This window comes from Bipolaris zeicola (assembly GCF_000523435.1).
Source record: "Bipolaris zeicola 26-R-13 unplaced genomic scaffold scaffold_65, whole genome shotgun sequence".
Taxonomy (NCBI): Eukaryota; Fungi; Ascomycota; class Dothideomycetes; order Pleosporales; family Pleosporaceae; genus Bipolaris; species Bipolaris zeicola.
Genome location: NW_006912114.1, coordinates 95748 through 108523, shown reverse-complemented (window position 1 = coordinate 108523; position 12776 = coordinate 95748). Strand labels below are relative to the sequence as shown.

Below are 12776 nucleotides of genomic sequence, written 5' to 3'. Positions count from 1 at the left end.
ACACATTGAATTGCACCACTCGGTATTTTGGAACCGCAACCAGAAATTTCTCAAGGCTATTCCTCTTTTTGCATTGCGATGATGACTTCACTTTGCGAACCACGTTATGGGAACATGGTTTCACGTGAGCACGCGTCCATCGGCCCATTTGATAAGACGCGCATGGATCCACGAGAGATACCATTCCAGCCTCTGTGCCAACAAAAAATGCAATATAGAGCGTCAAAGCAGCAAACATGGCCGCATTGAAGTCTGTTGTCTCTATCGAATCCGCCAAGCACAGCTGTTGCCGCAGCCGAGCTCAACGCTTTCAGGCGTCCATCGTCGCATCGACCACCACCGTTCGCGCCTCGCCATGACGGAGCACTAGCACAACAGGCACACTTCTGCGCAAACCCAAGAAGAGGGGAGCCGTAGCCGTGTCTTCAAAAGCACTCTCACCCTCCTGAAACGTCCTTGAAAAATAAATCCAACACACGACTTCGCCCGCGGCGCAAAACAAACAAACAAAGAAAAAGAGAGGAAAACACCATCAACAATCAAACACGAGACATGCCCAAATCCAACGGCTGTCGCACCCTCCTCCTCCTCATCCCACCCCTTCTCTTCCTCTTCCCCACCGCAGCCCTAATATCCATCCTCGAACGCATCTCAAAAAACACCTTCTATTCCAACCTCCAACGCAGCTTTCGCACAGGTGCCTTCCAACTCGTCCTACCACGACCGGGCGGCGGCCCGGACATTGGACTGAGCCTCGACTTCAACCACGCACCCATCCTCGTCATACTCGGCATCTGCGTAATCGCGTACGCGGTAACTGTGCTGAGCGCAGCGGGGATATGGCAGTTGAAGAAAGTCGAGGGCACGTCTCGACATGAGCGGGTGTGGGTGTGGGTAGTGCTTATTGCGAATGTGATTATGATAGGTGTGAGTTTGGGGGGGTTCGGATATGCAACTAGCGTGCAGGCGAGCGATGGGACGTGGAGGGATTACGAGGATGCAGGGAGGCCGGATCAGGAACTTACGCGGGAGACGTGGGCGTGTCAGATTCACAGTTTATTCCCCGGTGAGGGATGGGCGGGCACGGCGTGTGGGACGAGTCAGGCTATGCGGTATTTGCTGTTGCCCATGGCGGTGGCGGCCATGGCGGTGCTGGGGAGTCTATGGGTGCTGGTGAGGGGGAGGGGAGGGCTGAAGTGGTTGTTTGGGGGAAAGGGCAGGTATGCTGGGTTTCGTGGGGCGTATGAGTTGCAGCCTCAGGAACAGGGTACGGTGTATTCGGGGCCGCTGCCGCCTGTGCAGTGGCAGGGACAGCAGGGCCAACAGTGGGCGCCGCAGGCGTATCAACCGTATGGCCAGCAGTTGTATGGTCAACAACCTGCTCAGCCATTGGCACCGCAGCCCCAGGTCGTGGCCCAGGTGTCAAAGTCGGATGCTAATGTTGAGCAGCGCCCTGTCTACCAGTGATGTGCAATCTTGTTCATATTCCAAGCCATATACTTCACCTCTGCATATACTTTTTTTTTACCTGTATTGACCGCTTTTGCGGCATTTGGTTCTACGTATATCTTGTAATTGTCACACGCCTCTATTTCTCACACAGCCATTGTTTCCCTGTTTCACTGCCAATCCGTTGCGAGAAGGAGTAAAGGCTCATCTCACATCCATTTATGCGAACGTCGAATATGGGACTTCACTGCTTGACTTTTTTGAATATCAAAAGTAGTTACTAGCTCCGAGATTACAAACTACAATATTTATACCTTGTGAAGGCCAAATTCTATGCTACTTTCCAATCCCTCAATAAATCACTACAATTCTTTTTTTTCCCCACCCTCACTCACACCCCGTCTGATTAAACCTGACAACCTCCGTCGCATTCGACCCCAACGCTACCGCCCTCTCCACCCACGCCTTGATACTCTCCTCAGCCGGCTCCCTCACTCGACTAAGAATATACAGCGTATTCCACTCCTGCGTCTGCACAATCGCCCAATCAACCGCGTAATCTGTTTCTACATCAGCATCTGCCTCCTTCCCTTTTTCCCTTTTCCCCCTTATACTACTTGCGAGTCTAGGAAAGAGACAAAAGTGAAGTTAAACATAACGTACCTTGAACGATGTAGTTGGGTCCAGGACACACGCTACCCTGTCCCACGGGCGGTGTCCCAGGAAAGCTGACTGTGAATGCGCCGGCGAGTCCGTACGCGGGGGGTGCAGGGGTAGCGGTGCCCTCGATGCTGAAGGTTGAGGGGCCGGCGGATGCGGAGTTGAGGACGCGGACGGTGCCGTTTGCCTGTTCCGTTGTCAGTATTTTACATTAACATGAATAATATCAACATCAACACCGATAATAGTTCGTATGTTGACATTTATTGAAGTTGTATTTTTTTGGGGAGGGTTTAAGTAGAGAGAGAGAAAAAACGCACATTGAGCGAGTAATTCGCAGTCACACAGCGGGCGCCGGCGGTGGGACCAAAGGGTGTGCCGGCGACTTGGTACCAAGTCCCGAGGTAGCTGTTGAGGTTGAAGGTTGGGTCTGGGACGGGGTAGAAGCAGGTTCCGTCGTATTGGGCTGCGACAACTGACGGGTTGGTGGAGTTTGTTGGGGTGTTACGGGGTATGAGGGTGCAGGAAGCTGTGGAGGCTAGGGTGAGGATTGTGTTTTGAATACGCATTTTGAATAAGTATGTATGGAATTAGGGAAGTAGGATGGTCGGAGGGGTTTGGGGAGTGCAAAAAAAACAGGTAGAGTAGGCAGGGTACCGTGGAATTTGCAGTGTGGCATTTATTTTATATTCATTGACTTTTTCTTGCTCTGCAGTTTAAACTTGGTTGCAAGCTTTAGTACACCTAATTGTCGTAGTGAAATTACTAGGCAAAAGCCACATTTCGTTTCCCTACGTACGTAGGAGTCCAGAAAGGAAATGGGAATATGCACGTATCCCGCACGCGAAATGCGGGTGCACGAGAGATGCATTAGAAAGTTAGCCAAGCATATACGCCCGGGCTGTGCTATAGGCTCGGATGAGCCCGGTACCTGGACTATTACTAAAAGGTAATGGACATGCGTAACCGAGGCATGCGAATCGAGTCGTCGATGATGTGGATGCGAGGCTGGGGGTAAACTAGGCGATGGCGAAGGTTGGGTGATGACGTCGTGCGGGCTTGGCAATGGGAGCGCAGGTGAAGTTGCATGCCGTCTGCCGTATTTGACCGTATTTGCAATTGTGGATTCTAGGAGAAATATCTCAGTCGTCGAATATGTGCCGTGCTGCCGTGTAGTCAATAAGTCAGATCATGTCAGGTGCCCTGATCAAGGCCTGACGAATTGTACAGTAAAACTTCAAAAACTAACTAAGAAGCTGCATTGGGTAGCTGGCTGGTAACTGACTAACTTCCTGCACTCTTCTCATAACAGCAAGCGCTCCGCGAACAGCAACAAAATCATCACGGTTTACAATATCACATGAATATAGAAGAATACCGAAGTCGCTCAATGAACAGCGCGTATGCACCTACTGAAACCTCTATAGTTTTCAAGCTCACCCATCCTTCTCTTTCTTTTTCTTTTGCAACCAAAAACGAAAAAAAAGGGGGAAGAAGGGGGGCTCAAGTCGATGATCCAGAAGTTACCATGTGATCAGAAATTCTCAGTTGCCAAACTCCAACTCACAGTTCTTGTTAAAAAGAAACACTTTTCGATAGGAGAAATTGGAGAAGAAGAAGGGCATAGATGTATTATCGCAAGTATCTACTTGCCTACGCGAACTGTCCCTTTCCCCAACACTTTACCCCCACAATTTCCAACAAAGACCCCAAGATAGACAATACGAAAGAAGAATGGCAAAACCCCCCCTTCCCCACGTGGTAGTACAGCTACCGCCACTATTCACTATCAAAAAGGTGTTAATCACCACCACCAGTATTATCAAAAGTAACAAAAAATTTCGTGCCAGCCAACGAGCCCGGTTTCGCGTCAGCCAACGAGCCCCCTTCCGCAACAGCGAGTTGCCCCATAAACCTATAACCCTCGCTATTACGACAACCCTCTGGCATCAGCTTCTCGAAAAACTGAAAAAGATATCCATAGCAATCTTCCACCCTCCAGAAGACAGGTGTATCTGGAGTGCCATTTACCCGCCCCCCAGGCCTTACTACAACTGCGGTAGTAATATCCGTTAGCCAATGGCTTCAGATTTTTTAAACTCCAACTCAAAAGGGGGGAGGAGGAACTTACACATGATCGGTATAAGCTGCCAGTCAGTGCCGTTGTGCCTAACCGCATCGACGTTCGGCGGCTTGTAGTACTTGTTGCCGTCGAGCGGGTAGTCGACAGTTGCGCTGCAGATAGTGCCGTTGGAAAGGCGGTCGCGGAATGCGCACTCGGGCATCATAGCTACACAGGCGTTGTGAATTACAGTTTCGATGGGATCGCTGCGCACGAAGCTAACGCGCCATACGGGGTCGATGCTGGTCTCGCAAAATGATCTGGTGCCGGGCATTGGTTTCCAATCATAGTTCTTGCTCGACATGGTGATCGGGATTGTGTTGATGCGTGAGGCGAGGGCGCTGGCGCTGGCGGCCAGGGCACTGATGAGCAGGGTGAAGTGCATAGTGACTTATGGGTAAGAAGTGTTAAAGTTCTGGATCAGACCGGAGAGAGAGGGAGAGAAAGGTAAAGGTAAGGCCGGGGCTTCCTAAAAGGAAATCCTATTTAAGCGGTCTTAAACTTCGAAGAGCAGAGCAGGAAGCAGGAGCGACAGACGTTGGATAGTAGATGGGGGGCACTACTAAATATTTAGTAGCGAAGATATAAGTTTACATACTAACTAGCGAAGAGTAACCCGTGATATTACAGCAGGGGCAACGTCTCGGCACAACTTATGGGGATGTGCGTAAATCAGGTTCAAGATGCGGAGGTGACGAGACGAGCCGTGCACCTGTAAGAATGACGGATGGTGTATATGTTTCTTTGTTTCGAAGAGGGGCTTTCTGCGAAAGAAAAAAAACAGTCTTTTGTGGGACGGCATGAGCTTGGAGTGACGTGCGACGGGTGTGTGTTGAAACCATGGGCGGAATCTTGTGCATGACGGCGTGCCCTTCAATTCACACCCTAATTGACCATATGAGTAGTATGGAAATAGGGATGGACAGCGTGTGGGGTAAAAAGGTCCCTGCACCAAACGATCGACGGATGTGCCGAGCATTTTCGAGTAAGTAGTGTTCTAAACACCAGCTGACAGTGTCTGTGTATTTGCCCATACAATCGCCCTATTCAATCACTTGGAACGAGTCTGCCGTCTCTTTTCTTCTGTACAGGACGACCAGAGGCTCGTGCACATGGCTGTCAGATGCATCGTTCTCCGCTGATGTATCTTGGCCAACAGACACGACCAAACATTGGGCAGTGCGGCCTGTTTGGGTCATGTTGATGAAACAACGAAGAACGAAAGGGAAGGGTATCATCCGCCAAGACGCACTAACCTTTCCCTTCAATTTCACGTGTTCGCGATTGGCTGCAGTGGCACCGCACTATATCCCGTGGTGCAGGAACTCTAAAAGATAAATCGAAACGAGAACCCATCTGTGTGCGCCTATTTATATTGTAGGATCTGCAAACGCTTATAAAGTTGGTTTCTTGGGGCTGCAAACAGACGAACAGCAACGGGCTTTTACTACTATCCGTGTGACCAAGCCTTTTTTTCATGTATCTCATGATTCAATATCAAAGGCTGCGTTATACGTATGTGACATGTTAGCAAGAATAAACTCAACCGGGTAACCGAAATTACATGCTCATAACCACTTGCTCTGCATGTCTCATCAAAAAACGGCAGTATGCCCAACGCAAGCTACGTGCGTACAGCCACACTTGATGCTGTAATTCCCGCCACTCGCAACTCTCGAAATCAGCTACACCCTTTCTCAGCATTAAGAGTTGACTGTTTTTTCATGCAGGGCGTAAAACCTGGCTTATCAGCGCTAAGTACCCCAAGATGCGGGTCTTTTCTCGATAAGGCGGGCTGCTCTTAGCCACAAGTGGCATACCGCTTACATACAACCACCTCGCTTTTTCGGGTTGATTGGACAGAGATGGGACAGAGATGCAACTTTCTCCACTGGAACAACAGATGCGTTTGGTCAGTCAGCTGCGGCTGGGAAGAGATGTGAGGCAGTCAGACAGGCAGCCGTTCTTATCGTAGGTAGTTATAAAGAAAAGGTATATAGGTAGTCAGCAGTGGTAGTAGTCAAGAATCAAATAAACAACCTCCTCTTCCCCCAACCACACACACGACTAATCCCCCTAACTTGAAAGCCATAATGGCAACCACAACTCCCAAAACCCCATGGGCCGACACTCCCTTCGCCCTCCTAAAAATCCCCGGCACCCCGGGGGCACCCACGAGCTCAAACCCCGGCATCCTTCACGTCTGCATCGAAATGGCAAACGTCCACAACCTGCTTCTTCGCGGGTTAAATTCCATCTACAACCAAGCCCCTTTTGTCACGCTGCCCGGCGACATCTCCGACCTCATGCTGTACACCACCGCATGGGCTGATACCATTCACCACCACCACTCCGCCGAGGAAACGCTATTTTTCCCGCAGGTCGAAGCGCTGGCCAAGGCGGCGGGGCAAGAGTGCGATATGGCGGGGAATGTGGCGCAGCACCAGGGGTTTGAGGGTGGGATGGCGGAGATGGTGGCGTGGGCTAAGCGGGTGAGAGATGGAGAGGTGCAGTATGATGCGGAGGTGCTAAAAGGGTTGATTGATGGGTTTGCGCCGTTGTTGACGCAGCATTTGCATGAGGAGATTGAGACGCTGGTGGGGTTGGAGAAGTGTGATGGGGAGGAGGTTAGGAGGGCGATGAAGGAGACGGCTGATGAGGGGGCCAAGACGGCGGATCCGGTATGAATTTTTTTTCATTTCCCTTTATATTTACCCCTATCTCTACGATTTCTGTCTTTTGAGGTTCCAGTGCTGATTCTTGGGGTGTGGGTAGAACCTTGTCATACCGCTGATCATGGGTTGTCTGGATAAGAACTATCCGGGCAGTGAGGACTTTCCTCCCCTACCGTTTTTTGTGCCTTGGTTGAATGCGTACTGGTTTTCGAGAAAGCATGGTGGGTGTTGGAGGTTTAATCCGAGTGATCACTGGGGAAGGCCACGACCGTTGCATTTTTTGAAGTGATGGAAGGTGAGTGTTTAATGTTGTTGCATGGGTAATGGGCATATTTGTTACGTCTGCATGGGCTTGCAGTAGATTTTTGTTGAATCGAATTATTGGTTGATGCTTGGCATATATGGTACTGGAGATGGATGCCGAGTTCGGTCTTGTAAGCATTTGCTTCCAGCATGATTGTGTAGTCTCAAAGTAGATGGTGCAAGTTGATGGCGTGCCAATAAAACTCATGTCTTAGCCCTATAGATGATATGTCAGTTGGCTCTCAGGTAGTTTCTGAGAATATGCAGTAGTGATTTTAACATCTAGGCGTGTAGAAGGAATCTTGGCGCTTCAGGGCGTTGGTATAAAATACTAGTGGGAATTGCTTGAATGTAATGATTTTCGCTGAAGAGTAGCTCCTGGAATTGGAAAAGTAAGTAGAAGAATGAAAAGCGAGTGAGTGGAAATTTTGGTCAGGCTTGAAGAACATTCAAAGTGAGGCTTGGTAGTAGCGTGGAGTAGTGTGGATGCGGGGTTGATATATGCTTTTCCAGTCGATAAGAAGATTATATCTGCTGATTTCTGCAGACTCTGAAAGTTCCATGGATTTGCACTACCAGTAGCAGTTTTATCGTAAGAAGAGAAAATACAAAAAGATTCCCCTCCATACCCTGCAGACGTCAAGTTGCAGGCGCTAGCACGTGATGCGGTGAGAGGACCCCTGCCAACAGTGCCGAAAGCGCGTCGTGAACTTTCGCGACTCAAGCAGGAGCTCCAACTGGGGAAAGTAGCCACGACAGCAACCCCCCCGCCAAAGCAACTGCCCAACTGTTACCCCTCGCCGCCGAAACCAAGCTCGCAAACCGCAGATTGTCACATACTCGGACCACCCATCACTACCGTCCTCCCCGCCGTCCCCGCCATGGGCTCTCGATTACACAATGCACCGATTGTGATTGACAACGGCAGCGGCACGATCCGAGCAGGGTTCGCAGGCGAAGATGTGCCCAAATGTTTCTTTCCGTCATATGTAGGGAGGCCAAAGCATGTGCGGACAATGGCAGGCGCATTGGAGGGAGACGTATTCATAGGGCCGCAAGCACAGCAGTACAGGGGGCTGTTCAAGATCAACTACCCATTGGAGCACGGCATTGTCACAGACTGGGACGACATGGAGCGGATATGGCAGTATGTGTATACGGAGGGGTTGAGGACAGTCAGCGAAGATGTGAGTGTGGTTGGGGAAGCAGATGCAGCTATTTGCGACTATTTGGAGGGGCACCGAGCTGACTGTCACATTTACTAGCACCCAGTACTGCTCACAGAGCCTCCACTGAATCCGCGCGAGAACCGGGATACGGCAGCGCAGATTCTGTTTGAGACGTTTAATGTACCTGCGCTGTATACGTCTGTGCAAGCGGTGCTTTCGCTGTACGCCTCTGGCAAGACGACGGGTCTGGTGCTAGATTCAGGAGACGGTGTATCGCATGCGGTGCCAGTGTTCCAGGGATTCGCGATACCAAACAGTATCAGAAGGATTGACGTGGCAGGCAGAGACGTTACGGAGCATCTTCAACAATTGCTTCGGAAAAGCGGGCGCATCTTTCACACGAGCGCAGAAAAAGAGACAGTCAAGAATATCAAAGAAGCAACAGGCTATGTGGCGCTTGACCCTGCCAAGGAGGAGAAGGACTGGTCAGGGTCTTCGAGGTCAGAAGGCAAGAGCATCGACTACACGCTTCCGGATGGACAGAAACTGCGGGTGAGTTGTCGACTTGGATGGCGTCGAGGATGGCGTCGACTTTGTGGGACTAGCTGACGGGCCTAGGTTGGAGCGGAGCGCTTCCGAGCGCCCGAGATATTGTTTAATCCGGAGATTATTGGTCTAGAATATCCTGGCGTGCACCAGATTGTGGTGGAGGCCATTCACCGAACGGACATGGATCTACGCAAGGCGCTATACGGCAACATTGTGCTGTCGGGTGGGTCTACACTGACCAAGGGGTTTGGAAACCGGCTGCTCCACGAGGTGCAGCGACTGGCGGTGAAGGACATGCGAATTAAGATACTGGCGCCACCGGAGCGCATCTACACGACGTGGACGGGCGGCAGTATTCTGGCAGGACTGAGCACGTTCAAAAAGGCAAGTGGTGCATGTTATTTGCAAGGGAAGTGATGTGCTGACTGGAGGTATGCAGATGTGGGTGGAAAAGGACGAGTGGCAGGAGAACCCGGACATTATCCATACCAAGTTTGCATGAGGAGTGAATGCTGTGTGACGATGGAGGAGCCGGAGCATCAGCAGCATCAGCAGCAGCAGCAGTTTGGCGGTCCCGCTGGTGCCCGTCTGGGCAGAGCAAGGCAAGGCAAGCAGTGGTAGTGTAGTTGGGAGAAGGCTCGGGGGTCGAGACAGTGGTAGTGCAGCCGGAGTTGCAGTTAGTCATGGAAATGGGAGAGGGGCGGCCGGGGTATTGGCAACCATGGGGCAGCAGCAGCGGGGCATGGGAGGTCGGTTGGATCTACGTGTCAGCCGGTAAGCGTGGCTCGTCAGCGGGAGAGCTACTGTAGTCGCCTGCCTCCCCCGCATTTCAGAGCGTTTCTGTTACTTAAGCGCGATGCGGGTTGGGCATGGTTATGTAAGTAGGACCAAGGGGGTCGATTTGACGAGTGAAGGCATCATGGCAATGAGGAGGGCATGCATGGGTGGCGTTTGCAAGGGCTCGGGAATACCCCCCCAACGAATTATGAAGCGCAGCTGTGTAGACAAGAATGCCAGAGTGAAACGCAGGTTGCAGATGGGCAGACGTGCTCTTTGTTTGGTGTCACACGTACTGTGTTGTGGGTTTGTAAGGGGAGGGAGGGGGCAATGGAAAGGGCCGTGTTGCAGGGCGGCTAGAGTGAGTGAGGGCGAAGAAGACGAAGAGGGAGAAGAAAGGAGACGGTGGGCGAGGGCGAGAGCGAGGGCGAGGGCGAGAGCGAGGGGCGGATGCCAAGGATCGTGAAAAGATTGGAGGCTATGGTGTGATGGGCAAGGTGCAGCGGCCCCAGCTCCCATGCGTGTACCTGATGACACCTGGAATTGGCCGGCCGGACAGAGGACCGCGACACGTATGTAATGTACCGACCGTGTGCCAGTGCAGTCGTCGCCCAGACGTCACGATGCTCGACGTCATGCGCCCTGGCAGCCGTGGCCATAGTCGCCATAGTCGCCCGGGTGGGAGGAGTGTGAGTCGTCCATTGGCGTCAGATCAGTCAGCAGAGAAAAGACAAGGACAAATTTTGCACGACAAGGACTCTCTCTCTCTCTCTTACACTCACACTGCCCACGTCACAGCTCATGCCAGGCACCGCAATGGCCCACTAATAACACAAAATTTCAAAACCGGGCCCTCCGCCTCCTTGGTCGCGCTCCCGCCTCCACAATATGTGGGCATTTTCCCCCCCTTGGGCGAAGCTGCTAGTGGTTGCAGCGGAGGCCGTGTCCGGTGGGTGGCATGGCGTAATGGGGCTCGATCGCACGCGTTGCTGCACCTGACCCTTTCCCCTGGCAATCTCTTACCCCCGAAAAACTGCGCCCGGCCAATCACCGCATTTTGAGGGGGTAATGGTAAACTACTCATGGCGCTGCGAAAATTCCTACTCTGGGCCGGGCGAGGCCACGCATGATCGTTAACTTGCCGTTAACTGCAAAGTCGCTCTCACCCTCCCAAGCCTTGGACCAAGCCTCGTGCGCCTTTGGTTCGTTTGTGTTGCGTGGCGCCGAAAATTCTGGTAGCCTGGCCCTGCACCGGACGTCTTGTTGACGCTCATCGTGACCAGCCCGCCTTGTTTTGTTATATAAACCCTCTTACCCCAGATGCTTTGTCTAGTACCACTACTACACTACTGCCCAGTCTGACTTTACTTGACTTGACTTGACTCGACTCGATCCAATCTACATACCATCAATTCAACCTCCAACACCAAACCACATCCATCAACAATCACCGCCAAAATGGTCAACTTCCACATCAACGAACCTCACCCATCCGCCTCCAACTACATGTACTCTGGTCGCGGCGGTGCCGGCAACGCCATGCGCGTAAAGCCCACCGAAATCACCCCAGGCGCTACTGCCTCTGGCCCTGCCTCGCGCACCAAGCTGCCTCCTCCACCATCAAACGCCTTTTACGCTACCGGCCGTGGCGGTGCTGGCAACATGCGCAAGTCCGAACGTGCCATCTTCAGCTTCGACGAGGAGCTCCAACAGCAAGAGCGTCTGCGCTCCCAGCAAGCCCCCGTCTACCACATTGGCCGCGGCGGCGCCGGAAACCTCGTCGACGAGATGAAGCCCCGAACCCACCGCCAAAGCTCCTCCTCTTCCGCCTCCAGCTCCTCGAGCGTCGAGAGCGAAAAGGACGGTGTCCGAAGGAGCGTCGAGCACGCATGGCAGCGTCTCAGCAGGCAATTCTCTCACTAGACTTTTGCCTGTCTCTCCGCCCCCTTCTGTTCGACTTCACTTCTCTGTCACTATTCAACATTCACCTCTCTACTACTACTACCCTTACGATCTTGATTCGAGAGCTGGTCCTGATTCTCTCTTATCAACCTCGACCTTTTTTTCCAATCCATTAGCAACGGCGTTTCCTCAGAGCAAGTTTCTCCTTGCTCAAACTGTATAACCAACCAACGATCAAAAAGTTTCCTGTTTCATTCTACTACTATTACCACTACCACTCTTACTATTTTATCTTTACGACAACCCAAACAACTACCATCGAGGAGCCAGGCGCTACCCTCCGGTCATATCGAAATCAAAAGTCCCTCTGTTTCTTTTGATACCCGGATCGCACCACTCGTCCTCTGCTCTTGTCAAGAGAAAGGGCTTGTTCCTTTTTTTGCTTTATTCTTGTCTTTTGCTTGGTTTGATCTTTTCGTTTTGGCATGGAAAGCGGTGGATATGCACCATACCCCTACAGAATTCCTTTTTTTGAAGTTTTCCCTAGCTAGCAATTGACTAGATGACCAAGAGTTAATCTACATAGCGGGATTGACAATAATCATGATATGTTCAATTCTTCATCATTTGTCCCTTTTAGTATGATCTTTTTTTGGTGATGTGTACAAAAGTGATCAGCAAGTGCCTCGATTCTACCCTGCCTGACTCAAAAATAAACTTTTTTGCCCCAAGTTCTAAGATCTAGATTTCCCATAAGCCACGGCATCCGGTAAACGAGCGGCCTATTCGAGTCATGTACTTTTTTAATTTTCCGAAGGGAAAAAAAATATTCGGAGTGAAAAATCATGCTTACTAGTAGGCCAGCTGGCAATGCGATTTTTTTTTTACAACACGGCATGACGTATGGAAGCTGCAAAAGAAAAGAAAAGTCATCAAGACAAGGAAAAACGGGCAACTTGCGCAAATGACCACTTGCCATGCATGCATGGCAACCCACGCCTTCCAACCAAGAAAAATAAACAGAAAAAAAAATCTCAAAAATCTCTGCACCACAAGGACCCCTCCCCCCCAAAATCGAAAAACATCCCCTAACCCGTTGACCCCTTCCACCTCAGCCAGCCTCGGCTTCTCCGCCCTCGCTTCGCTTCGCCCTCTTCCCCCCCCACTCCA

At 51.3% G+C, this 12776-nt stretch overlaps 8 protein-coding genes across 8 annotated transcripts; 5 read left to right on the top strand and 3 right to left on the bottom strand.

Annotated features, from left to right (window-relative positions):
* Nucleotides 1-552: 552 nt before the first annotated feature.
* Nucleotides 553-1467, top strand: COCCADRAFT_36413 (uncharacterized protein; the record flags this gene model as incomplete). The annotated part of the gene is made up of 1 exon (XM_007713691.1): nt 553-1467. The coding sequence occupies one exon, from the start codon at nt 553-555 to the stop codon at nt 1465-1467; it is 915 nt and encodes a 304-aa protein (XP_007711881.1).
* A 369-nt stretch (nt 1468-1836) lies between these two features.
* Nucleotides 1837-2678, bottom strand: COCCADRAFT_94999 (uncharacterized protein; the record flags this gene model as incomplete). The annotated part of the gene is made up of 3 exons (XM_007713690.1): nt 1837-2015; nt 2113-2296; nt 2430-2678. The coding sequence occupies 3 exons, from the start codon at nt 2676-2678 to the stop codon at nt 1837-1839; spliced, it is 612 nt and encodes a 203-aa protein (XP_007711880.1).
* A 1231-nt stretch (nt 2679-3909) lies between these two features.
* COCCADRAFT_95055 (uncharacterized protein) lies at nt 3910-4535 on the bottom strand (the record flags this gene model as incomplete). Its single annotated transcript, XM_007713689.1, has 2 exons — nt 3910-4163; nt 4241-4535. 2 exons carry the CDS (start codon nt 4533-4535, stop codon nt 3910-3912), a joined length of 549 nt encoding a protein of 182 aa, XP_007711879.1.
* A 1789-nt stretch (nt 4536-6324) lies between these two features.
* Nucleotides 6325-7195, top strand: COCCADRAFT_95040 (uncharacterized protein; the record flags this gene model as incomplete). The annotated part of the gene is made up of 2 exons (XM_007713688.1): nt 6325-6912; nt 7007-7195. The coding sequence occupies 2 exons, from the start codon at nt 6325-6327 to the stop codon at nt 7193-7195; spliced, it is 777 nt and encodes a 258-aa protein (XP_007711878.1).
* Nucleotides 7196-8090: 895 nt separating this feature from the next.
* On the top strand, nt 8091-9429 carry COCCADRAFT_36409 (uncharacterized protein; the record flags this gene model as incomplete). The annotated part of the gene is made up of 4 exons (XM_007713687.1): nt 8091-8396; nt 8475-8930; nt 8997-9311; nt 9367-9429. The coding sequence occupies 4 exons, from the start codon at nt 8091-8093 to the stop codon at nt 9427-9429; spliced, it is 1140 nt and encodes a 379-aa protein (XP_007711877.1).
* Nucleotides 9430-9471: 42 nt separating this feature from the next.
* Nucleotides 9472-9705, top strand: COCCADRAFT_95061 (uncharacterized protein; the record flags this gene model as incomplete). Its single annotated transcript, XM_007713686.1, has 1 exon — nt 9472-9705. A coding segment is annotated over one exon (234 nt), but the record flags the coding sequence as incomplete, so codon positions are not given.
* A 355-nt stretch (nt 9706-10060) lies between these two features.
* Nucleotides 10061-10363, bottom strand: COCCADRAFT_95062 (uncharacterized protein; the record flags this gene model as incomplete). Its single annotated transcript, XM_007713685.1, has 1 exon — nt 10061-10363. The coding sequence occupies one exon, from the start codon at nt 10361-10363 to the stop codon at nt 10061-10063; it is 303 nt and encodes a 100-aa protein (XP_007711875.1).
* A 799-nt stretch (nt 10364-11162) lies between these two features.
* On the top strand, nt 11163-11627 carry COCCADRAFT_95043 (uncharacterized protein; the record flags this gene model as incomplete). The annotated part of the gene is made up of 1 exon (XM_007713684.1): nt 11163-11627. The coding sequence occupies one exon, from the start codon at nt 11163-11165 to the stop codon at nt 11625-11627; it is 465 nt and encodes a 154-aa protein (XP_007711874.1).
* Nucleotides 11628-12776: the final 1149 nt, after the last annotated feature.